Source organism: Suncus etruscus, chromosome 15 (genome assembly GCF_024139225.1).
Source record: "Suncus etruscus isolate mSunEtr1 chromosome 15, mSunEtr1.pri.cur, whole genome shotgun sequence".
Classification (NCBI taxonomy): Eukaryota; Metazoa; Chordata; class Mammalia; order Eulipotyphla; family Soricidae; genus Suncus; species Suncus etruscus.
In genome coordinates this window covers 33,311,652-33,336,479 of record NC_064862.1, presented here as the reverse complement: position 1 = coordinate 33,336,479, position 24,828 = coordinate 33,311,652, and the positions used below count along the sequence as shown (strand labels likewise).

Here is a 24,828-nt window from a genome sequence, read left to right as displayed (position 1 = left end):
ACTGCTGGGCGTGGTACATAAACAAAAAAGCAAACAGAACTAGAAGGAAAATTCCTTTTAAAAAGGTAGGGAGGGAGCCAGAGAGATAGCATGGAGGTAGGGTGTTTGCCTTGCATGCAGGATAGAATGACGGTAGTTCAAATCTCGGCATTCCATATAGTCCCTTGAGCCTGCCAGGAGCTATTTCTGAGCGTAGAGCCAGGAGTAACCCCTGAGCGCTCTGGGTGTGAACCAAAACCCCAAAATAAATTAATTAATTAATCAATCAATTAATTAAATGAAATAAAAAGGTAGGGAGATGAGTCCATTATGGAGGGGTCCACTGGTGGTGGGGAGGGCTCTGACTTACTGTATACTTAAAATTCAACTATGAAGCACCTTAGATCACAATTGTCTCAATAAAATAAAATTTAAAAAATAGAAAAATAAAAAGGAAGGGAGAGGAGTGAATTCAAGGAGATGAATACTTGTGATGTAAGAGCTTGGATTCAATCCTGGCCCCAGGGCTTGGAGGAAGGCAACAGCAGATAAGATGCTGGTCTTGGGCCCGGAGAGATAGCACAGCGGTGTTTGCCTTGCAAACAGCCGATCCAGGACCAAAGGTAGTTGGGTTGAATCCCCGGTGTCCCATATGGTCCCCGTGCCTGCCGGGAGCTATGTCTGAGCAGACAGCTAGGAGTAACCCCTGAGCCCGCTGGTGTGGCCCAAAAACAAAAACAAAAAAAGATGCTGGTCTTGCATGGGGCTGATCCCTTTTCGATCCTGAAGAGCAGATTGTGATCCCGAGCACTGCCAGGTTTGACGCCTGAGCAGAGTCAGGAGTAAGCTCAGAGCACAGCCAGTTGTGACCTGGCCCCCCACTGCTAAATTAAATTCACAAATGGTTCCTCACCCACCACCACCACCAAGCACAGAGCTGGGAACAGCCCCAGAGCACTGCTGAGTGTAGTCCAAAAGCCACAAACAAGAGAACGGTAAATTCTACTTTTTCTCCTTTGAGAGACTGCCAAGGAAGGATGGTTCCAATGACCTGGTTCAAGGGATGACCCAGTTTGGGGGGGGCATTAGAGCAGACATTTCCTTCAGTCCTTGACTGCAGGCTAAGCGGGCATGCCCTGATTCCAAGGAGACCTGGTCCACTGTGGATAGCTGAAACTGAATCTGGGCGCCAGAGAGCTGCAGGCGGGAGACAGTTTCTTATCAGGCAGTTATAGGTCCCCAAGGCCAGAGTTTCCAAATAGGAAACATAAAATTAGTCAGAGAGAGACTCCCGAACCAGTTACTCACCCCACCACCTTCATCTCTTCCTCCTCAGCCGGGCCTGAGCTGAACAGACACCTTTACTGCTACCCAGTCAATATCCCTCACCCCAGGACCCAGCTCCTCAGTTCACCCAGCCCAAGCAGGGTTGGAGAGGCACAGGGGTGATGGTGCTTGCTGTGCTCACGGTCCAGCCCAGTGAGAGCCTCAGCACCTTATATGGTCCACTGAGCATCACTATGCGAGATCAAGGCATAAACAATGAGCACTGCTGGTGTTGTTTCCCAAACCAACAAAAAAAATCTTCATCCCACCCAGAACAACATCTGATAAATTCCTGGAGAGGTTGGAGAGACAGCACAGCGGTGTTTGCCTTGCAAGTAGCCGATCCAGGACCTAAGGTGGCTGGTTTGAATCCCAGTATCCCATATGGTCCCATGTGCCTGCCAGGAGCTATTTCTGAGCAGATAACCAGGAGTAACCCCTGAACACTGCCAGGTGTGCCCCCCCCCCCCAAAAAAAAGAGAGATTCCTGAAGAGGGGCCAAGTGATAGTAAAACAGGGTCTTGTACATAGCTGGTCAGGGTTCAATCCCTAGCATCTCTGTGGTCCCCTAAGAATAACCAGGAATGATTTTTTTTTGTTTTATTTATTTATTTGTTTGTTTAAGTTTGGGGACCACACCCAGTGGCATTAAGGGGCTACCCCTGGCTCTGCATACAGAAATCGCTCTTGGTAGGTTTGGGAGACCGTATGGAATGCCGAGGATTGAACCCAGGTCCAGGAATCAAACCTGGGTCTGTCCCATGTAAGCTGCAAGCAAGGCAAATGCCCTACCTTCAGTGCTATTGTTTCAGCTTCCCTGGAATGATTTCTTTTTTTGTTTTGTTTTTGGGCCACACTTGGCTATGCGCTCAGAAATAATGCCTGGCTTGAGGACCATATGGGACGCCAGGGGATAGAATCGTGGTCCGTCCTAGGCTAGCACAGGCAAGGCAGCCGCCTTACTGTTTGCACCACTGCTCCAGCCCCCCCGGAATGATTTCGGAGTACAGTCAGGATCACCCCATATCACGCTGGGTGTGGTCCAAAAACTAACAAAGAGTCCTGGTGAGGCTCCAGAGCTGTAGAGGCTCTGGTTCAATCCCCAGAACAATATGGCCCCTAAGACTGGAAGTGATTCGCAACCACTGAGCCAGAAGTGGTCCTTGAGCACTGCTGGATGTGGGTCCTCTTCCCACTCCCCGGCCCAAAATAAAACATATTTGTAAAAAAAAAAACCCTTGCTCACTGAACCAATAGAAAAAAGCAGTTGCTTTGCAAGTATGGAGCCCTGGTTCGTTTCTAGCACTGCATAGGCTCCTCCATCACCACCCTGTACTACTTGATTCCCAAAACACCACCAGAGGTGCTGGAGCGATAGCACAGTGGTAGGGCATTTGCATTGCATATGGCCAACCCCAGACAGACCCTGGTTTAATTCCTTCTCATCCCACATGGTCCCTCAGGGCCTGCCAGGGTGATTTCTAAGAACAGAGCCAGAAGTTACCCCTGAGGGCTGCCTGGTTTGACACCACTGGGTATGACCCAACACCCCCCCCCCAATAAACAGACATGACTTCTAAGCACAGAGGGGTGGCTCCAACTCCACCCGACAAAATAAGAGAAGTCGTCCAGCTCTTCATTATTGCTGACTCAGCACACCTGAGCTCTAAACCTTCACATTAACCTGGAAACATTAACCCATTTAGTACTTCCCAGGAAATAAGAAACAAAAGCCAAGGCTGGAGAGTTAAGGTGCTTGCCTTACTCAAGGTGGACCCCCAACCCAAATCCTAACACTACACAGAATCTCTGAGCAAAGTGACCCCTAAACACAGTAGTAAGCCCTGAGCAGCACCAGGTGTGGCCCAAACAACACTCCTCCAAAAAATAAAATAACAACAAAATAACCCCCAACATTTTGAAAGGTTAAATACATGACAGAAAAGCATAGCAATTCCAATGTAAAATATAAATGTAAACATATAGTTAGAGACCAGAGTGACAGCACAAAGAGTAAGGTGTCATTACATGGCTGACCCAGGTTTGATCCCCAGCATCCCATCCTCAAACCTACTAGGATTAATTTTATTTTTTGGTTTGTTTGTTTTTGGATCACATCCTGTGGTTACTCCTGGCTCTGTGCTCAGAAATCGCTCCTGGCTTGGAGGATCATATGGAATGCTGGAAATCAAACCACCATCCATCCTGGATCAGCTGCATGCAAGGCAAATGCCCTACCGCTGAGCTACTGCTCCAGCCCCTAGTAATTGGCTTTTATTTTGTAATGAGAAGTAAGGACTAGAAAGACTAGCTACATAATAAAATCACAGAGGTAAAAGCAGCTAAAGTTATCTACCATATTTTTCTTTTCTTTCTTTTTTAATTTCAAAAGAATTTTATTTATTTTTGTTTTGGGCTATACTCAGCAGTGCTCAGAATTACTCCCGGTGATGCTCAGGGGACCATATGAGATGTCAGGGATAGAACCCAAGGTTGGCTGTGTACAATGCAAGTACCCTACCCTCTGTACTATTATTCTGGTTCCTGCTTTAGTTTTAAATTTATTTTTAAATTATTTTATTTATAGAACCATAATTTACAAAGTTATCAATAATTGAGTTTTAGACATATAGTATTTCTTTTCTTTTCTTTTTTTTTTTTTTTTTTGGTTTTTGGGTCACACCCGGCGGTGCTCAGGGGTTACTCCTGGCTGTCTGCTCAGAAATAGCTCCTGGCAGGCACGGGGGACCATATGGGACACCGGGATTCGAACCAACCACCTTTGGTCCTGGATCGGCTGCTTGCAAGGCAAACGCTGCTGTGCTATCTCTCTGGGCCCAGACATATAGTATTTCAACCCCACCACCAGTGTCAACTCCTATCACCAGTGTCCCCATACTACATAATCTCTTATCTTTACCCCCATCCCCACCTACCATATTATTCTACTGCTTGGTTTTTGGTTCACAGCTGATGACCAAATTCTAGGTGTTTAAAAGCCTAGGTTAGGGGACCGGAGAGATAGCATGGAGGTAAGGCGTTTGCCTTCCATGTAGAAGGACGGTGGTTTGAATCCCGGCACCCCATATGGTTCCCTGAGCCTGCCAGGAGCAATTTCTGAGTGTAGAGCCAAGAGTGACCCCTGAGCGCTGCCGGGTGTGACCCAAAACAAAAAAGGCTAGGTTAGGGTTAAAAGTCTAGTTTAAGGGGCCCGGAGAGATAGCACAGTGGCATTTGCCTTGTGAGCAGCCAATCCAGGACCAAAGGTGGTTGGTTCGAATCCCGGTGTCCCATATGGTCCCCCCGTGCCTGCCAGGAGCTATTTCTGAGCAGACAGCCAGGAGTAACCCCTGAGCACCGCCGGGTGTGACCCAAAAACCAAAAAAAAAAAAAAAAAAAAAGTCTAGTTTAAGGGTTGGAGTGAGGGCCAGAGATATAGCACAGCAATAGGACGTTTGCCTTACACATGGGCAACTCAAGACAGATAGTTTGATTCTGGGCATGGTCCAGGAGTAACCCCTTAGTGCCAATGGGTGTGACCCCAAAACAAAAAAAAAAAAAAGAGGGGGTGGAGTGGCAGTACAGTGGGTAGGGCATTTGCTTTGCATGAGGCCAACCCAGGTTCAATCACTGACACCCTATATAATCCCTGATTACCTCCAAGAGTGATCCTTGAGCCCACAGCCAGGAGTGAGCTCTGAGCACTGCCAGTGTGGTCCAAAAATAATAAAAGTCTAGGGTTAGGGGCCAAAGAGATAGTATAGTAGGTAGGGTATTTGCCTTGCACATGGATGACTGGGTTCAATCCCCAGTACTCTATATGGTCCTCAGCCTCTCCAGGGGTGTTCCTGGAGTATAGAGCCAGGAATATGCCCTAAGTACCACCAGGAGTGGCCAAAATTATTTTTTAATTCTTTTTTAAATCTAACTCAATGGATTTTCTAGTAACTGTCAAGTATTCTAGGGAAAATGTACTTCTTAGCTTACATATCTGAAGTAACTAAGAAGAAAATCAAATATATTAAATTTACAAGTAGAGTTCAAGATGTAAGAGAATGTAATTAAACTGGAAATGGTGCGCAATGTTTAAAGAAATTGAGTTGTCCAATGTGAATTCAAACATTAAATAAAGAAAAATTAAGGTCATTCTTCTTATTTTTCTAGACATGTCCAGAATAATAACTTCTAAATGAAAACCAATTACTACAAAATGCCAACTTTGGGGACCTGGGGAGAGAGTACAGGGGTCACGGCTCTTGTTTGCAAGCTGCCGAACCCAGTTTGATCCACAGAACCGCATATGGTCCCAAGTCCCATCAGAAGTGATATATAGGGCCCAGAGAGATAGCACAGCAGCGTTTGATTTGCAAGCAGCCGATCCAGGACCAAAGGTGGTTGGTTCGAATCTCGGTGCCTGCCAGGAGCTATTTCTGAGCAGACAGCCAGGAGTAACCCCTGAGCACCGCCAGGTGTGGCCCAAAAACCAAAAACCAAAAACCAAAAAAAAAAAAACAAAAAAAAACGTGATCTATAGGACAAGTTTCCAAATGCACACGCGCGCGCGCGCGCGCGCGCACGCACACACACACACACACACACACACACACACACACACACACATTTTATTTTTGTTGTTTTTTGTTTATTTGTTAGCTTGAGGCCACAGCTGGTGGAGCTCAGGGTATACTCCTGATTCTGCACTCAGGGATCATTCCTGGTGGAATTCAAGGAACCATGGACCACATGGCAGGCTGAGGATTGAACGGAGCCATGTGCAAAGCAAGCATCCTACTCACAATATTATGGCCCTGCCACCCCCGCCAGCTGATAATTTAAGACAATAACTTAAAAAAGCTGAAGAGATAGCACAGGGGTGAAGGCACGCATCTTGCAGATAGCCAACCCTAATTTGATCCCTAGCACATCTGGTCCTCTGAACTGCCAGGAGTGACCTCTGAATAGGGTTAGAGTGGCCCATGCCCGCTGCCACTGCCACCCTACCTACTCCTGAGCACTGCCCATGTGACCCAACCCCCCAAAAAAATAGAGTGTATACTTTGGATGCAGGAGGTGCAAGTTCCATATCTAACACCTCATACCTATACCAGGACCACTAGGTGTGACCCCAGAATTAACAGAAACCATTTGTGGGATAGGTGAGGCATTGAGAACCAGTAACTGGTTTCCAATTCTACCTGAGGCTGATAAAAAGCAACAGTAATTAATGCATGGGGTGGGAGTGAGCAAGGTGGTTGCCTTTTATGCAGCCAACCTAGGTCCGGTCTTCAGCATCCCATATGGTCACCCCCAGCACTTCCAGGATTCGAACCACCGTCCGTCCTGGGTCAGCTGCATGCAAGGCAAATGCCCTACTGCACTCTAGTTTACTGAATTCTCTGGCCTATCTCGTCAGAGCCAGAGTGATTGTATAGCAGGTAGGGCATTTATCTTGCATACAGCTGACCCAAGTTTGGTCACTGGCATCCCAGAAGGTTCCCTGAGATGGCCAGGAGTGATTGCTGAGCACATAGCCTGGAGTAAAAAAAAAATTCTTTTTGGTTTTTGGGCCACATCCAGTGACACTCAGGGATTACTTCTGGCTATGTGCTCAGAAATAGCTCCTGGCTAGGGGGACCGTATGGGACACCAGGGATCAAACCCAGGTTCATCCTGGGTCAGCAGCATGCAAGACAAACGCCCTACCGCTGCGCCACTGCTCTGGCCCCAAATTTTTTTCTTAAAAAAGAAAAAAAAAAAATGACCAAAACACAAAGGTGTTTTGTATCTGGCTTAGACATCACAATTCCAAACCCTAATGGCCATTTGCTTTGGAATAAGACTACTTACTTAATGTCTAAAGAGCAGCGTAATTTATGTCTTGTTTTGGAGTTACACCAAGCAGTGCTCAAGAGGTATGCCTGGCTCTGTGGTCAGAAATCACTCCTGGGGCTGGAGAGATAGCATGGAGGTAAAGCATTTGCCTTGCATGCAGAAGGACGGTGGTTCGAATCCCAGCATCCCATATGGTCCCCCGAGCATGCCAGGAGTAACCTTGAGTACAGCCAGGTGTGACCCAAAAACCAAAAGAAAAAAAAAAAGGGAATGCCAGGAATTCACTGTGTTATTGCTCTGGCCCTAGCAGTGTAATTTAACATAATCAAATAGAATTTAAGATCATCATTAGGACTTGGGGTGTGGCTCAGAAGTACTGCATATGTGAGGCCCTGGATCCATATTTGACAAAAAAAATAATCAGCCTGTGCAGACTTAAAACTTTTTTTTGTCTTGGCTCACAACCAATGGCGATTAGGGGTTACTCCTGGCTTTGCGCTCCGAAGTCGCTCCTGGCAGGCTTGATGGACTATGGGAGGTGCCGGGATTCGAACCAGGGACTGTCCTGTGTTGGCCGTGTACAAAGCAAACACCTTACCACTGTGCTATTGCTCCGGCCCCTGCAGACTTAATACTATCTTTACTTCAGAAAAATTAATAAAAATTATATCAATCATCTAGAACCAAAGATATAGTACAGTGGTTACTTGTATGTGGTTGGCTCTAGCAGCATATATGGTCCCCCAATACTACTAGAAAGTGATCCCTGATCACAGAACTAATAGCCCTGAGTACCTGTGTGGCTCAGAAACAAAAATACATATGAAGGCCAGAGAGATAGCATGGAGGTAGGGTGTTTGCCTTGCATGAAGAAGGACAGTGGTTTGAAGCCCAGCATCCCATATGGTCGCCCAAGCCTGCCAGGAGTGATTTCTTTTTTTTTTTTTTTTTGGTTTTTGGGCCACACCCGTTTGATGCTCAGGGGTTACTCCTGGCTATGTGCTCAGAAATCGCCCCTGGCTTGGGGGGACCATATGGGACGCCGGGGGATCGAACCGCGGTCCTTCCTTGGCTAGCGCTTGCAAGGCAGACACCTTACCTCCAGCGCCACCTACCCGGCCCCCAGGAGTGATTTCTGAGCGTAGAGCCAGGAGTAACCCCTGAGTTACTGCCGAGTGTGATCCAAAAACCAAAAAACAAAAAAACAAAAACCAAAAAACAAAAAACATATGTACAATCATCTTGGGTGCTAGAACAACAGTACAGCAGGTAGGGCGCTTGCCTTACATGTACCAATCCTGGTTCGATCCCTGGCATCCCCTATGGTTCCCTGAGCCCATCAGGAGTGATTGCTGAGTACAGAAAAAGAAGTAACACCCAGGCAATGCTGAGTGTGGCCCCCCAAAAAATATACACTGTCTAGACAAAACTTAAATCAAATTAGTTGAGATTTCCTACTAATTGCATTCATGAAACACTTCAGTGATCGTTTTTATTGATTTGTTGAATCTGTTTAATAAACTCACTGAGAGGGTCCTGCAGGCAGAGTGCACCCAAGTTCAATGCACAGAGCCAGGAAGCCTCTTAGCACTCAAACCAAAACATTAGAACAAACTTAAATGCCAGGACAAGGGCCAGAGAGATAGCATGGAGGTAAGGCGTTTGCTTTCTATGCAGAAGGATGGTGGTTTGAATCCCGGCATCCCATATGGTCCTCTGTGCCTGCCAGGGGGGATTTCTGAGCACAGAGCCAGGAGTAACCCCTGAGCGCTGCTGGGTGTGACACAAAAAACCAAAACCAAAAAAAAAAAAAAAGCTAGGACAAGAGATGGAGCTTAGCAGTGAAGAACTTGCCTTGCATGTTGTACGGCCCTACCTGATTTGTATCCCCAGCACTGGGAATGAGAGACGAGAGACAGGAACCAGAAAAGAGACTTAGATGTCGGGGCCGGGCGGTGTCGCTAGAGGTAAGGTGCCTGCCTTGCCTGCGCTAGCCTTGGATGGACCGCGATTCAATCCCCAGGCGTCCCATATGGTCCCCCAAGCCAGGAGCAACTTCTGAGCGCATAGCCAGGAGTAACCCCTGAGCGTTACCGGGTATGCCCCCCCCCCCAAAAAAAAGAGACTTAGATGTCACCTTAAGTTCCTCTTTACTGTATAAATGTCATATATCTGTCAGACACATGACTTTTCCTCCCTCAAATACATCCTAAAATCTGATCACTGCTTTAATCCACATCTTTATTTTTAGTTTCAGTTTTTGTTTTGAGTCACACCCAGCTATAGTCCAAAGTTACTTCTAGCCCGCAGTAAAGAATTATACCTGGGGCCCGGAGAGATAGCACAGCAGCATTTGCCTTGCAAGCAGCCGATCCAGGACCAAAGGTGGTTGGTTCAAATCCTGGTATCCCATATGGTCCCCCGTGCCTGCCAGGAGCTATTTCTGAGCAGACAGCCAGGAGAAACCCCTGAGCACCACTGGGTATGGCCCAAAAAACAAAAAACAAAAAAAAATTATATCTGGCAGTTCTCCGGAACCATATAGAATTCTGGGGATAGAGCTTGGGTCGGCCATGTGCAAGGCAAACTATCTTACCTGCTGTACTTTCTTTCTTTTTTTTTTTCCCCCCACGGTCCTTCCTTGGCTAGCGCTTGCAAGGCAGACACCTTACCTCTAGCGCCACCTCGCCAGCCCCTGCTGTACTATTTTTCCGTTCCATGTTTTTGTTTTGGGGCTATATCTGGTAATACTTATTCTTGGCTCTGTGTTCAGAGATCATTCTGGCTGGACTTGGGGAATCATATGGGGTGGTGGGGATTGCGCCTACTGTACTATCTCTTGACCTTCTAAACCACATTTTTTTTGGTTTGATACTCAGGGGTTACTCCTGGCTAAGTGCTCAGAAATTGTCGCTGGCTTGGGGGGACCACATGGGATGCCAGGGGATCGAACCGCGGTCCTTCCTTGGCTAGCGCTTGCAAGGCAGACTCCTTACCTCTAGCGCCACCTCGTCGACCCCTCTAATCCACATTTTAATCTAAGGAACTATTCTGTCTTTTCTGTTTATTTTCCAGGGAACAGCCAGAATATTAGAATATGAATGATATACCTTCTTAAAACCCTATTACAATTAAGCAAAAAAAGAAGTCACCTAACCTCAGGCTTTAAAGTCAGACAGGTGGGACAGTGTAATAGCACAGCAGTAGGGCATTTGTCTTGCACGCTGCCAACAAGGGACAAACCCGAGTTTGATTCCCGGCGTCCCATATGGCCCCCTGAGCCTGCCAGGAGCCTTCCGGGTGCAACCCAAACCTCTCCCCTCAAAAAAGAATAATAATAGAAAAATTAAATCAGAAAAGAGCTGACTTGAGCTCATATCTCCATACTTTCCTTTCTATCAAACACTCCCAGACTGCAGTCTTGAGGCCTTTGTGCCAATATTGTCCAGTCTAATCCACTCATTCATGCAGGTCTCTGGTTAAGGGTCACCCTGGGCATCCTGGGGAACAGCTAACGCAACACGCAATTGTCTCCCCATCAACCTTCTGCTCTTCCAGTGTCTATGCTGCACCTTCCCATTTGCACACATAATGGGGTTTCCAAGTCTCATTTCCCGCTGGCTACCCAGTACAAAAGCTCAGAAGAGGGGCTCAGAAAACATTTGCTGAAGAGCCCTGATGCTCCAGAATCCTTGCTTATTTTGCAGTGCCCAGAGTGACCCCGCGTGGTGCACGGGGAGTGGGGAATCACAGGTGTTGCCCCATCACACAGGACTCTGCCGCTCACAAGGTAAACCACCTTATTTCTACATCCTGCAGGGCCTCCACCCTGGTTTCCTACTCCCCCAAAGGCTCAAATGTCCTCTGATGGGCCTGAGCGAGAGATAGCACTGCGGTGAAGGCGTTTGCCTTGCATGCAGCTGACCCGGGAGGGACCCGGTTCGAATCCCTTCCGGCATCCCATATGATCCCCCAATTTCTGAATGCTGACCCAGGAGTAACCCCTGAGCACGGCTGCGTGTGCCCCAAAACCAATCAATGACTCGATAAAAAAAAAAAGTCCTTTGATCACCCAGGGAAATGAGCGCAACAGGCAGCGCGGGAAGAACCTCGAGTCCAGGCTGAGAGATCTTGCATCTTGCACCCCAAGACTCCACTTGGGCCACATGCACCACCAACTCTGGGCCTGGACCAGCAGAGACGTTAAGTGCGGCCCACCGCGCTTTAGCTAGAAAAGCCTCCGTGGAGGACGGGACATTCGACATTCGACACTCGACTACTCGACCCGAACTCGGGGCCCGGCCAAAGAAGGTACCTGGTTCCGACAGCCCGATCCGGCCCGGCCCGCTCCGAGCTCCTCCTCTTACGCGCGCTGCTTGCCGGGACTTGTAGTTCTGCCTGGTTGCCTCCCTTCCCAGAAGCCTTTGGGACGCAAAGGCCGGTGGTGGGAGGAGGAGAGTAAGGTCTTCTGGGAGTTGTAGTTCCAGGTTGTCGATCAGCCAGGCATGCTAGAGGCTCAACGTTGGTTAAAATGTCTTAGCTTATTTTTGGCTCCCTTTAGCTTTCTTGTATGCTATTATTTTCTACTTACATCGTAATCAGTTACTTCTGGGGTGCAAAACAATTCTTACTCCAGTGTTAGGAGAACTACAATTCCCATAATGCACCACACGGCTAGGTTCCCCGGGAGCGCAGGGTCGGCCCCGGTGCACGCCGGGAGGAGCGAGTCCTGCATTGGAGAATCATGGCGGGGTCGGCGATCACCGCGAAGCTGTACTCGGCGCTGTTCCGCAGGACCTCCACCTTCGCCCTCACCATCGCCGTGGGCGCCCTGTTCTTCGAACGCGCCTTCGATGAAGGCGCGGACGCGATCTACGAGCAGATCAACCAGGGGGTGAGAGCCCTGAGCTGCTTACTACCCCCTGACCTTGGGCAGGCCTAAGTGGTGACAGTGGCCGTGGCGACGGGTTAGGACTCTTGCACCCCTTTCCTTTGGAGGGGGTCAGCCCTGGGTCTCTCTCTCTCTCTCTCTCTCTCTCTCTCTCTCTCTCTCTCTCTCTCTCTCTCTCTCTCTCTCTCTCTCTCTCTCCCCCCCCCCCCCCGCCAACGTAGAGCGAACCCTAAAATGCGCTATGAAGGTAACGGACAGCACTTTGCAAGGTTTTGCAGCATTGCATTGGGGTCTCCCATCCGCATGCCCTGTGCATTTGCTGAAACTCAAGCTAAATTTAATGAAAGCAAAGAATTCGCTCATGCCAGGTGCCAGGGTTGGAACCAAGACCAGCCCCTTTCTGAGATTTTTCTTGTTTTGTTTTGGGGTGCTCAGGACTGACTCCTGGCGTGGCTCAGTGAACCGACCATATAGGGTACCAGGGGTGGAATTTAGATCAGGCACGAGCAAGGCAACCAAGCGCTTTACCCGTTTTTCTATCTCTCTAGCCCTCCTCTGAGGTTTTCAAGGGCAACTTTGAGAGAGTGATTGTCGTGATAAGCACATTTTTATGGCCTTGGTTCCTTTCTTTTCACAGAGCACTTCCGATTTTCTAGATGGGCTCCTAGCAGGGTGATAGGAGTGGGGACAATGAAAGCGAACAACCCTAATGACAGTACTGGGTCTTTGTCACCTTTTTGTTTGTTTCTCTTGGGGGGCCACACCTGGCATATCAAATACCTGTCTACCGTGAAGCTTCCTACACTCTTTACTATCTCTCTGGCTTCTGAGCTTTGTCACTTAATAATTGACATTAAGTTGGGCGAATTTCTTAGTGTCACTGTTTCCCTTTTATTTGTGAAAAACAAATAGTAATTAGTAACTACTTTGGACTTACTGTGAGTATTATATGAGACAAAGGCAAGGTGCCACAGTGTCCTGTAGGTTATAGAACTCAAAAAAATGACATTGGAGGCCAGAGAAATAGGATGGTGAGTATGGCACTTGTCTTGCACGTAGCCATCCATGGTTGGATCCTGGCACCCAGTACGGTTCCCTAAGCTCTACTAGGAATGCTCCCTGAACATAGAGCCAAATAAGCCCCTGAGCAAAAAAAAAAAAAAAAAAATGTTGCTTTTCTTTTGTAGGTGTTGGGATGTGGGCTACATCTAGCTGTGCTTAGGGCTTACTCTGGGTTCTGTGCCTCTGAGATCCCTCTAGGCAGGGGACCTTATGGGATGCTGCGGATTAAACCTAGGCCAGCAAAGTTTAAGGCAAGTGTCTTACAAAAATGAAAGGGCTAATTTTCCACACCATGTCTAACCTCTTAGTTGCATATCCTGGCAAGAAGTGGAACCGTGCAGGGAGGTAAATGCACCCTTGCACCCTTTAGGCTCATTGTGCAGGAGATGCCGGACTTGCTTTATAGATTTATTTATTTTGGTTGGCTACACCCCACTGTAGCGATATTGGAGACTATACAGTGACAGCAGTTTTGAATTTGGCCTTCTGCATGCAAAATGTTCTCTAGGGGCCGTAGTGATCACACAGTGGGTAGGGCATTTGCCTTGCATGAGACTGACACATGTGGCCCTCCAAGCCTGCCAGGAGCGATTTCTGAGCTGCAGAGCCAGGAGTAACCCCTGAGCACTGCAAGGTATGGCCCAGAAAACAAAACAAAACAACATTCTCTAGCCCATTGAACTATGTGTGTCTCCCTTCCCTCCCATTCCTTTTGTTTGTTTGTTTTGATCTACACTTGGGAGCCCTCTTCAAACAACCTCCCAGCTGTGCTCCTTCTAGCCCTCTCATCCACCTTCTAGCTCTCAATTTTGCTCCTACTGAGGAAGATCTTGTACTGATAATCCTGGTCCACATGCATTTATTTGTTTTTTAGTTTGTTTTTGGGTGACACCTGGCATACTTTGTGCTCACTCCTATTTCTGTGCTCAAAGGGATTATTCCTCACAGGGCGTCAAGCACCATATGTGGTACTGGGGATTGATCTGGTGCTCTGGTGCTCATTTTTATCTTATTTATTTGTTTGTTTATTTTGTTTTTTGGGGATCACACCAAGCAAGCCCTCAGGGATTACTCCTGGATCTACACTCAGTAATCACTTCTGGCAGGCTTTGAGGGACCATATGGGATGCCAGGCATCAAACCCAGTTTGTTTGAGTGTAAGACAAAGCCCACAGGGGTCCTCAAACTTTTTAAACGGGGCCAGTTCACTGTCCTTCAGACTGTTGGAGGGCCAGATTATAGTAAAAACAAAAATTATGAACAATTTCTATGCACACTGCATATATCTTATTTAGAAGTGAAGAAACAAAATGGGAATAAATACAATATGTGGCCCGCGGGCCGTAGTTTGAAGACCCCTGCCAAGATGTGCTATGGCTAAGGCCTCCAGGTGCTTGTTTTTAACACCAACTTGTCAGGTTCTGTTTAATGTTCTGTGGCCAGGGCAACTTGGCCTTATAAAGGTTCCAGTAGCCGTTTTCAATGTTTGTGAAGGTCTCTAGAAACTAGCATCAACCACCCATTCCCTGAGCTTTTAGGAATTAGAATCCAGCTTGTTTCCACCCAAAGATCAGACATCTGTGGGGGAAAAAAATTTTTTTTTTTGGTTTTTGAGTCACACCCGGCAGCACTCAGGGGTTACTCCTGGCTCTATGCTTAGAAATCGCTCCTGACAGGCTCGGGGACCATATGGGATGCTGGGATTTGAACCGCCGTCCTTCTACATGCAAGGCAAACGCTCTACCTCCATGCTATCTCTCCGGTCTCCCCCCCCCCCCCAAAATTTTTTTTTGATAAAAGGGCTCAGGATTGGAGTGATATAGTGCAGTGAGTGGGTATGGCATTTTCCTTGTGCACAGACAACTGGGGGTTTAATCCCCAGCATCCCATATTCCTGAGGAGTGATCCTTGAGCTTGTAAATACAGGAATAAGCCCTGAGCATCACCATTCGTGGACCTAACACAAACAAACAGAAAAGACTCCATGTGAAGCTTAACTGGAGATTGTGCACTTGGAATTCAGGGATAATACCTGAATGATAAAGAATCAGGCATCTGCCAGGCTCAGCTCCTTATTAATCTTATGCTTTATTTTATGGCAGTGCTGTGACTCAGCAGTGGAGCACATGCCTTACATATGTGTTGGGTATGATTCCCAGCACTGAGAGGCAGAGGGAAAAGCCTGCTTTGGGGGGTTTCTCTCAGTCTACCTCCATTTCCTTTAAAAGTATGATCAGGGGTCTGGAGCAATAGCGCAGCAGTAGGGCATTTGCCTTGCATGCAGCTGACCTGGAATGAACCCTGGTTCAAATCCCAGCATCTCATATTGTCCCCCACGCCTGCCAGGAGTGATTTCTGAGTACAGAGCCAGGAGTAACCCTTGAATGCTGCCAGGTGTGGCCCAAAAACCAAAAATAAAAAAGTATGGTCATTCCCAGGGCCGGAAAGATATCTCAAAAGGCTGGGGCACATGCTTTGCATATAGGCACCCTGGATTTGATGACCATTGTTAGATGGTCTCCAGGTATGGCAGCTCCCTAATCCAAGTCATCCCTTCCCACTCATTTCACAGGGTGCTTGATCTTGCCCAGGCATCTTGTAGCTGTTAGTAGGTATGTATGTGCCATTCCACTTTGCTCATTACAACTGTCAGGATGTGGTCTGTATTTATCTCATACTTGTTTTAAAGACCAGGGCAGTAGGAGTAGTTGTAAAATGTGAGAGGAGAAACAAAGTTAAATTCTTGTCTTTAAAATGCAGAAACTTTGGAAGCACATCAAGCACAAGTATGATAACTAGTGATTTCCTGAGACCTCCATCCAGAGTGGAGTGGAAGGACCAAGCTCACCCACCAGCTGTTTTCCTAGAGATGGGAATCAACTTGAAGATGATGCTTGAGTTACTTCTTATGGACCATCTCTAACTGCTGGAAAGAATTGGCTTCACCAACTTTCGAATTGCTGCTGTGTTTGCAATATGTGTGGTTTGAGTCATCAGCCAATAAATGTAAATTCTTAACCTTAGTCCTGCTTCTGTCAGGTACTTGATTTAATTCTCCGTGGTCTTCAATAGTCCATTGTTTGGTCGATTTTTATTTTGTGTGTGTGTGTGTGTGTCTGTGTGTCTGAGAGTGATGTAAGGGACTGATGAGTGGGAGGTGTGTGTGTGCGACTGTGTGAGTGTGTGAGTGATGTAAGGGACTGATGAATGGGAGGTGTGGAGTTTGGTCTGAGAGAGAGGAGAGAAGAGAGAGAGAGTGTAAGTAGTTTGGTCTACACCCTGAAGTGGGCAGGCCTGGTGTGGGAACTGAAAGACCTTTGCAGAGTTCTCTGCAAACATTTGTAAGGTAAATTTTATTATATTTTTTCCCACTAAGTTTCAAATGATTGATATATAAAATAAACAAATGAGATGGTACCTTCAATTTTGGTTTCTACACTGATCTTTTTTGTTTTTTGGCCATACCTAGTGGTGCTCAAGGGACCATATGGGGTTATAGGAATCGAACTTTGGCTAACTGTAAGCAAAGCAAAAACCCATCCACTGTTACCAGCACTCCAGTCTTCATTTTTTGATGATGTTTAAGCTGGAGGCAAACCTTGGAGGCCCAGGCCAAGCTTCCTTTCAATTTCCACTCCCTAATAGTTTGGTTTGTCATAGAATTGGTTTCATGACTTTTTTTAGGGCTTCTTCCTGTCTCTGGTCAGGCATCATTCTGTCGATACTTGGAGTATCGACATGGGGTGCTGGAGATTGAACCAAGGTTAGCTATATACAAGGCAAGCACCCTATCCTCCCCATCCCTCTGGTTTCATGACTTTGGGCCCTCCTATCAGTTTTGGCTGTGTGAGCCAAAGATGAGGTACCAATCTTGGTGAGCTTCAGTTTCCAGGTCTGTACAATGAGGATAATGAAGTACCTTCTGCATGAGATTTTGGTGACTAAAGGAATTATAACTGCACTTAACACAGTCACAGATTCTGACCCATGGATTCAACTGATAGGAACCCAAAGGACCAGAAGGTTTTGTCAGAAGCCTATAGAGAGGAATTCAGGGAACATAATCTAGTTATTCAATAAATGTTACAGTGGTCATTGTGAGGCCAGTGAGATAAAACAGCAGGTAAGGTGCTTGCATACAGGCTGACCCGGGTTTGATCTCCAATGTCCCACATGGTTTTCTGAGTGCAGATCCAGGAACATTGCTGGGTGAGACTCAAACATCCCCCCTACCCCGATAAATAAGATAATATTGGGGCCAAAGCATTTGCCTTGCTTTGCAACTATTCCAGTTAAATTCTTGGCATCATAGATGTTCCTCTCAGCACCACCAGAGATCTCTCCTAAGCACTGCTAGGTATGGTCCCCAAACAAAAAAATGGTACATAAAAAACCGAGTAAAGAATAATACCCGAGGGGCCGGAGAGATAGCATGGAGGTAAAGCGTTTGCCTTTCATGCAGGAGGTCATCGGTTCGAATCCCGGTGTCCCATATGGTCCCCCGTGCCTGCCAGGAGCAATTTCTGAGCCTGGAGCCAGGAATAACCCCTGAGCACTGCCTGGTGTGACCCAAAAACCAAAAAAAAAAAAAAAAGAATAATACCCGAGCCCAGAGAGAGAGCACAGTGGCGTTTGCCTTGCAAGCAGCCGATCCAGGACCAAAGGTGGTTGGTTCGAATCCCGGTGTCCCATATGGTCCCCCCCGTGTAACTCCACCCTGGATTTAGGTGTAGCTACCTGAGACCCACCCATTTCTGGGAGGGGTCTTGGGAACCAGATATTATGTGTGACCTTACCTGCAAGACCCTGCCCATTCCTGGGAGGGGTCTTGGAAAAGGTAGATAAGCCTTTGAGCCAGGGGATTAAGGTGCTGCCCTGCGGGGCTCTCTGGCATTTGGGTTTTTGCTTCTTTTGGTCTTTGACCAGGATGGAGGTCAAAGGAAGATGGCTGAAAGGTCAAAGAATGGCTGAATGCTTGAAAGGTTATGAGATAGGCCACACACATGTGGTGGATAGGGATGAATAAAGCTGATGCTTCCTGATGCCTGTCTCTGGATGAGTCTGATTCCGCCGTTCACCTGGGCCTGGGACCAGCCGGCTGAATGGGGCTTGCAGAGCCACGTGGCCTGGGATGGCAGAGAGAAATCCTTCACCATCCATTTCCATCCATAGCCATCCACCACCATCTTTAATTATTTGATACAACACCCCGTGCCTGCCAGGAGCTATTTCTGAGCAGACAGCCAGGAGTAACCCCTGAGCACCGCCAGGTGTGGCCCCCCAAAAAAGCAACAAAAATAAAAATAAAAATACCCAAAGACAATTGAAATGAGGGCTAGGAGGACTGGTAGGAAACTTCCCACAAAGGAGGAGGCGAAGAATGCAATTAGAGAAAGGACCACTATGACAATGATAGTTGGAAATAATTATTTCTGAATGAAACTGAAACTTGCCAAGAACTGAGTGCTTGAGTGATAGCACAGCAGGAGGGCGTTTGCATGCAACTGACCTGGGAACAACCTGAGTTCCATGCCCATCATCCCATATGGCCCCCAAGCATGCCAAGAGTGATTTCTTTATTTTTCCCTTTGGTTTTTGGGCCACACCCGGTAGGTAACACTCGGGTTACTCCTGGCTATATGCTCAGAAATCACTTCTGGCTTGGAGGATACTGGACACATATGGGACACTGGAGGTGGGGGATTGAACAGTGGCCCATCCTAGGTTAGCACGTGGAAGGCAAATGCCCTACCGATTGTGCCACCGCTCCAGCCTCCAAGAGTGATTTCTTTCTTTCTTTTTTTTTTTTTTTTTGGTTTTTGGGCCACACTTGGCGGTGCTCAGGGGTTACTCCTGGCTGTCTGCTCAGAAATAGCTCCTGGCAGGCACGGGGGACCATATGGGACACCGGGATTCAAACCAACCATCTTAGGTCCTGGATCGGCTGCTTGCAAGGCAAACACCGCTGTGCTATCTCTCCAGGCCCAAGAGTGATTTCTGAGTGCAGAGCCAGGAGTAACTCCTGAGCACTGCTGTGTATAGCCCAACCCCTTCCCAAATAAAGAACTGGTTGCTGAAAAGGTAAAGTGTTATGCATGATACCCCTTCAGTAATAGTATTGCAAACCACAGTGCCTAAAAAGGATATTAAAAAAGAAGAAAAACAGTGCCTGTCATGTGAGGGGGTACGGGGGGAGTGGGGACATTGGTGGTTGGAAATATACACTGGTGAAGGGCTGGTACCAGAAAGTGTTTAACTGAAACTCAACATCAACAAAATAATGGTGCCACAGTGTGAGTCATTGCTTGGTACATGGTAGGTAGTAAACAACGTGGGGCATGAACTATAGGATTTAATTATTGTTTGGGGCCGGAGAGATAGCACAACAGTAGGGCGTTTGCCTTAGATGCAGAAGGACGGTGGTTCAAATCCCAGAATCCCATATGGTCCCCCGAGCCTGCCAGGAGCGATTTCTGAGCGTAGAGCCAGGAGTAACCCCTGAGCGCTGCTAGGTGTGACCCCCCCAAAAAAAATTAGTTATTGTAAGTAGCATTTTATAAAAGACACATAGACTGGCCCAGTGCAAGGAGAATAAATGGTTGTGCAAAGTCTGTAAAAGGTTATTGGCAGCTGGAGTTTGAAGGTATTTAAAGATCAACTACCAGAGTCAGAGTGATAATACAGCAGGTCCAGGGCACATTTGTCAACTCAGAATTTTTTTTTTTGTTTTGTTATTTTGGGGTGGCACACCTATCGGTGTTCAGGGATTACTCCTAGCTCTGCACTTAGAAGTCTCTCTTGGCAGTTTCTGAAAGACCATATGGGATGCTGGGGATTGAACCCAGGTCAGCCACATGCAAGGCAAATGCCCTACCCGTTGTGCTATCACTCCAACCTCTCAACCCAGGTTTGGTCCCCAGAATCCCCAGGTTTGGTCCCTGTGCACTGCTGGGTGTGGCCCCAAAACATAAACAAAAGATGAGCCATTGTTGAATGTTGTAGGTAAAGCAGAGGAAGTCGGTTTGAAAGCATAGTCAGTGGGCAAATGTAAGGCTAGCTTTGATCCTCCATATTGCTCTACCCCCCCAAAAAAAGAATAGCGCTAAATGAAGAAAATTTGATGTATTTGAGCAAACAAAAGGCCTGAATAGGAGCTGGGGAAATAGTACTGGGGGTAGGGCACTTGCCTTGTACACAGCCAACCTAGGTTGGATCCCCAACACCACATATGGTCTCCTGAGCAGCATCAGAAGTAATATCTGAACTCAAAGCCAGGCCTTCCTTAGCCTGTGTAAGCCTTGATGCACAAGCAAAAAGACCTGAATATGGGGCCAGAGCTATAGCACTGCAGGTAGGTCGTTTGACTCCTAGCATCCCATATGGTTCCTTCCAGGAGTGATTTCTGAGTTCAGAGCCAGGAGCAACCTCTGAGCACCACCAGATGTGCCCCCCCACCCCCAAAAAAAAAGTCTTGAAAGGCTGAGAGGGACCAAGTTATTTGGAATGTGGTGGGTAACAATAAATAATATAGATTTTTACCAGAATCATAATCGCTACAGAAAAGTCGAGAAAAAAAGAAGCTTATAAATCATGACACTAAACTATGAAGCAGTTCCATTAGATTAGAGACAGGCAGGAGGGAAAGCAGAGAGAATAGCTTGGAGGGGCCTGGGTTAGAGCTCAAAGACCTGGAGCACATGCTTTGCATACCAGAGCCCTTTGTTCAATCCTCAACCCAGCAGGATCCCCCAGCACTGCCAGGAGCAACCCCCAAGCACTGAACTAGAAGTAAATATCTAAGGACCATCAGATGTGGCCCAGAGACAAACAAAAAATATAGCTTGCTGAGTTCCTGGAGCTGAGGGAAGAATGGGACACAGCTAGACAAGGGGCAGCAGAAGTCAGCAGGGAAGCATAGAGCAGCCTGAGAAGTAAGTTAAGTGACTCATATATTAGTACTTTCTTCTACACCTGACCTTATGATTCAGCCAGAGCTAGGTCACCTACTACCAACTGATGGGGACGAGGCATTAGGAAACCCACCTGGAGGTGGGAGAGACAGACAAAGTGCTGGATGTGGTTCCCCTCCACCACCACCACCCACCCAGCCAGAGCTTCCTGAAATCAGGACCCAGAGAAAAGATAATCCCAGAAATGGTGAGCTTGGAGGTCCACACTGAGTGTGAAATCAAGACCTGAAACAAAGAGAGACAAGTTTAACTAAAGGACTTTCTTTCTTTAGAAGCTAGAGTGATAGTACAATGGGTAGAGCCCTTGCCTTGGTTTTTGGGTCACAGCCAGTGGCCCTCAGGGATAACTCCTGGCTCTGCACTCAGAAATCGCTCCTGGCAGGCTTGGGGGACTGTATGAGAGATACTGGGAATCGAACCACCATCTGTCCTGGATTGGCTGCATGCAAGGCAAATGCCCTACTGCTGTGCTATCTCTCCGGCCCCAAAAGACCTTGCATTTGATTCCCAGCACTCCAGATGGCCCTGCAAATACAGACAGGAGTGATCTCTGACCACACAGCTAGAAGCCCTGATCACCGCTGGATATGGGGGTCCTCCAAAATGAAGTGTGGTGTGTGTGTGTGTGTGTGTGTGTGTGTGTGTGTGTGTGTGTGTGTGTGTGTGTGACACCCAGTACTGCTCAGGGCTTATGTCTCTGAGCCCAGTGATCACTCCTGGTGATACTTGGGGGATAGTAGACAGGCCAGCGATTGAACCTGGATCATTCAAGGTGAGTGTCCTAGCTGCTTGAACTATGGCTCTGACCCTGAAACAAACAAAATTCTTTGGTTTGGTTTGGTTTTGGTTTTGGTTTCTGGACCACACTCGGTGGCGTTCAGGGGTTACTTCTGCTCTATGCTCAGAAATCGCTCCTGGCAGGCACGGGAGACCATATGGGATACGGGGATTTGAACCAACATTGGTCCTGGGTCAGCCACTTGTAAGGCAAACGCCCTATTGCTGTGTTATCTCTCTGGTCCTTGTTTTGTTTTTGTTTGGGGGCAACCCCCAGCAGGGATTACTCTGGGCAGGCTCAGGGCACCATATGGGATGCCAGGGATTGAATCCTGGTTCAACATGTGTGCAAGGCAAACGCCCAACCACTATACTTTTACTCTGGTTCCTCTGACCAAACGTTTTTTAAAAAGAAAGACTTAGGGGCCAGAGGGATGGCACAGTGGTAAGGCATTTGCCTTGCATGCGGCCAACACAGGAAGAACCTTGGTTCAAATCCTGGCATCCCATATGGTCCCCAAGCCAGGAGCAACTTCGGAGCACAGAGCCAGGAATAACCCCTGAGTGTCGTGTGACCCAAAAAAGCCAAAAAAAAAAAAAAAAAAAAAAAAAAAAAAAAGAAGAAGAAACAAAAAGAAAAGAAAGACTTAGTGGCCAGAGAGATAATATAGTGGATAAGGGGCTTACCTTGCACATAGCAAACCTGGGTTCGATTCTCAACCCCATATGATTGCCTGAACACCTTAGCTCAAGAGTCAAGTGTAAGCCCTTAGCACTTCTGATTGTGACCCTCACCCAAAATGCCCAAAATGTGTGTGTGTGCCTTACTTAGTAGTATTTAGAGCTTCCTTCTGACTCTACTGAGAGATTACTTTTACTTTTTCTTTTTCTTTTTTTTTTTTTTTTGGGGGGGGGGCACATCCAGTGGAGCTCAGAACTTATTCCTGGCTCTGCATTCACTCCTGAAGGTGCTCAGTGTCTCTATGGAGTTCCAGGGGTCGATTCTGGGTCAGCAACATGCAAGGCAAGTCCTACTCTATATACTATTGTTCTAACCCAGGTGTCACTTCCAATGGTCCTCAGGGGACCAAAGCAGGTGACAGAGATCAAACATCCCATTATTTGTCAGCATTTCTGGGCCATCTATGTATGTTTTAATAAGAGCTGAGAATGGAGACATTAGAGCCATGTTTCATCTGTGGTATGGGATTGAAGACTCTCCTTTCTCCAATTTATGTCGTCAGGCACCTCAGAACATGACCTTACTGGGATAGAAGGTCTTCATAGAGAAAATTAGTTACCGTATTTTGTTTTGTTTCCCCCCTCCCCAGTTATCATATTTTTTTTGTAACACAAGACTCACTCCTCCCCCACAAAGATGCATCTTATGGAGCAAATGCCACCTGGAGTGCAGGGGGAAAAGAGAATCTAAGAAATATGTGCATCTTATGGTTAGGTATGTCTTTTTTTTTTTGGGGGGGGTCACACCCGGCAGTGCTCAGGGGTTATTCCTGGCTCCAGGCTCAGAAATTGCTCCTGGCAGGCACGGGGGACCATATGGGACGCTGGGATTCGAACAGATGACCTCCTGCATGAAAGGCAAACACCTTACCTCCATGCTATCTCTCCGGCCCCCAGGTATGTCTTATAGAGTGAAAAATATGGTAAATAGGAGGTGGAGCCATACTATAGCAGGTAGGTATAGCCTTGCACCTGACTGACCTGGGTTCAATCCCTGGTGTCCCATATGGTCCCCTGAGCCTATCGGAAGTGATCCCTGAGTGCAGAGCCTGTAGTAAGCTGAGCTCTGCCTGGCATGGCCTAAAAACAAACAAGCAAAAAAAATTAATTATATTAAATTGGTCATTCTTTTTTTTTTTTTTTTGGTTTTTGGGCCACACCCGGTAACGCTCAGGGGTTACTCCTGGCTATGCGCACAGAAGTCGCTCCTGGCTTGGGGGACCATATGGGACACCGGGGGATCGAACCTCGGTCGGTCCATCCAAGGCTAGCGCAGGCAAGGCAGGCACCTTACCTCTTGCGCCACCTCCCGGCCCCAAATTGGTCATTCTTGGTGCTGGGAGATGCACCTGCCGTGGGATCAATTCCTGGTACCACATGGACCCACAAGTAATTCTGCATGCAGCTCTGGGGGTCCCTAGCTCTGCTAGGAATGACCCCAGAGGACCCAGAACTTCAGGATGGTCCAGTAAAGCCTAGCACTGCAGGGTCTGAGGCAATTCTTGGGCCTGGTTAGTTGAGAATCTTTGATGGGCATTTGAGCCTTCTGAGCACTGCCTGGAGGGTACCATGACCCCCAAAATGAATCCATCCCATAGTTTTGTATACATTTCTTTGGGGAGCCCAGAGGGTACCACAGGCAACTTTTGCCCAGATGTGATGGTGCTCATGACATAGGTGCTAGGATTACTTGAACCAATCTCCCACCCTCAGTACCTGGGGCCTCCATGACCACACCTGGGGTTGAACCAAAAAGCAAATATCTTCATCCCTGTCCCATCTCTCCAGTCTTGGAATTGATGTACTTTTTTTTTTTTTTTTTTTTTTTTTTTTTTTGCTACAAATGGTGATGTTCAGGGCTTACTCCTTGCTCTGTGCTCAAGAATCACTCCTAGTGGTGGTCAGAGATGTGGGATGCTGGAGATCGAACCCAAATCAGCCCCATGCAAGGCGAATGCCCTCCCTATTCTCCTATCACTCGAGCTTCCAAGAACTGAACTGGTATACTTTGTTTTGTTTTGTTTTGTTTTGTTTTGGGCCACACCCGGTGATACTCAGGGGTTACTCCTGTCTATGTGCTCAGAAATTGCTCCTGTCTTGGGAGACTATATGGGATGCCAGGGGATCAAACCATGGTTCGTCCTAGGCTAGCTCGGGCAAGGCAGATGCCTTACCGCTGCGCTACAGCTTTTAAGAAGGCCAAGAGAGGGTTCTGGGCATTTGACTTAGTACTAGAGCACCTGCCTTGCA

General features: G+C 47.4%; 2 protein-coding genes across 3 annotated transcripts in view; one reads left to right on the top strand and one right to left on the bottom strand.

The window, feature by feature from the left end:
* Window positions 1-11,504, bottom strand: part of ZMAT5 (zinc finger matrin-type 5) — a 33,009-nt gene extending 21,505 nt beyond the window's left edge. The window contains exon 1 of one of the 2 annotated variants that reach the window (XM_049788884.1): window positions 11,453-11,504. The gene's annotated coding sequence lies outside the window, so the exon portion shown is untranslated. The remainder of the gene's footprint in view (window positions 1-11,452) is intronic. The other variant, XM_049788882.1, reaches the window with a different exon arrangement.
* A 153-nt stretch (window positions 11,505-11,657) lies between these two features.
* LOC126030676 (cytochrome b-c1 complex subunit 9) lies at window positions 11,658-16,111 on the top strand. Its single transcript, XM_049788890.1, has 2 exons — window positions 11,658-12,031; window positions 15,851-16,111. Exons 1-2 carry the CDS (start codon window positions 11,882-11,884, stop codon window positions 15,887-15,889), a joined length of 189 nt encoding a protein of 62 aa, XP_049644847.1. The 5' UTR covers window positions 11,658-11,881; the 3' UTR covers window positions 15,890-16,111.
* The last annotated feature ends 8,717 nt before the right edge of the window (window positions 16,112-24,828 follow it).

What these genes read in the sequence shown, in the direction of transcription:
- LOC126030676 (XM_049788890.1), top strand. Translation starts at nt 11,882, where the DNA reads ATGGCGGGGTCGGCGATCACCGCGAAGCTGTACTCGGCGCTGTTCCGC. An exon ending in ACGAGCAGATCAACCAGGGG is followed by an intron (nt 12,032 to 15,850) that starts GTGAGAGCCCTG and finishes TTTAAAATGCAG; the next exon opens with AAACTTTGGAAGCACATCAA.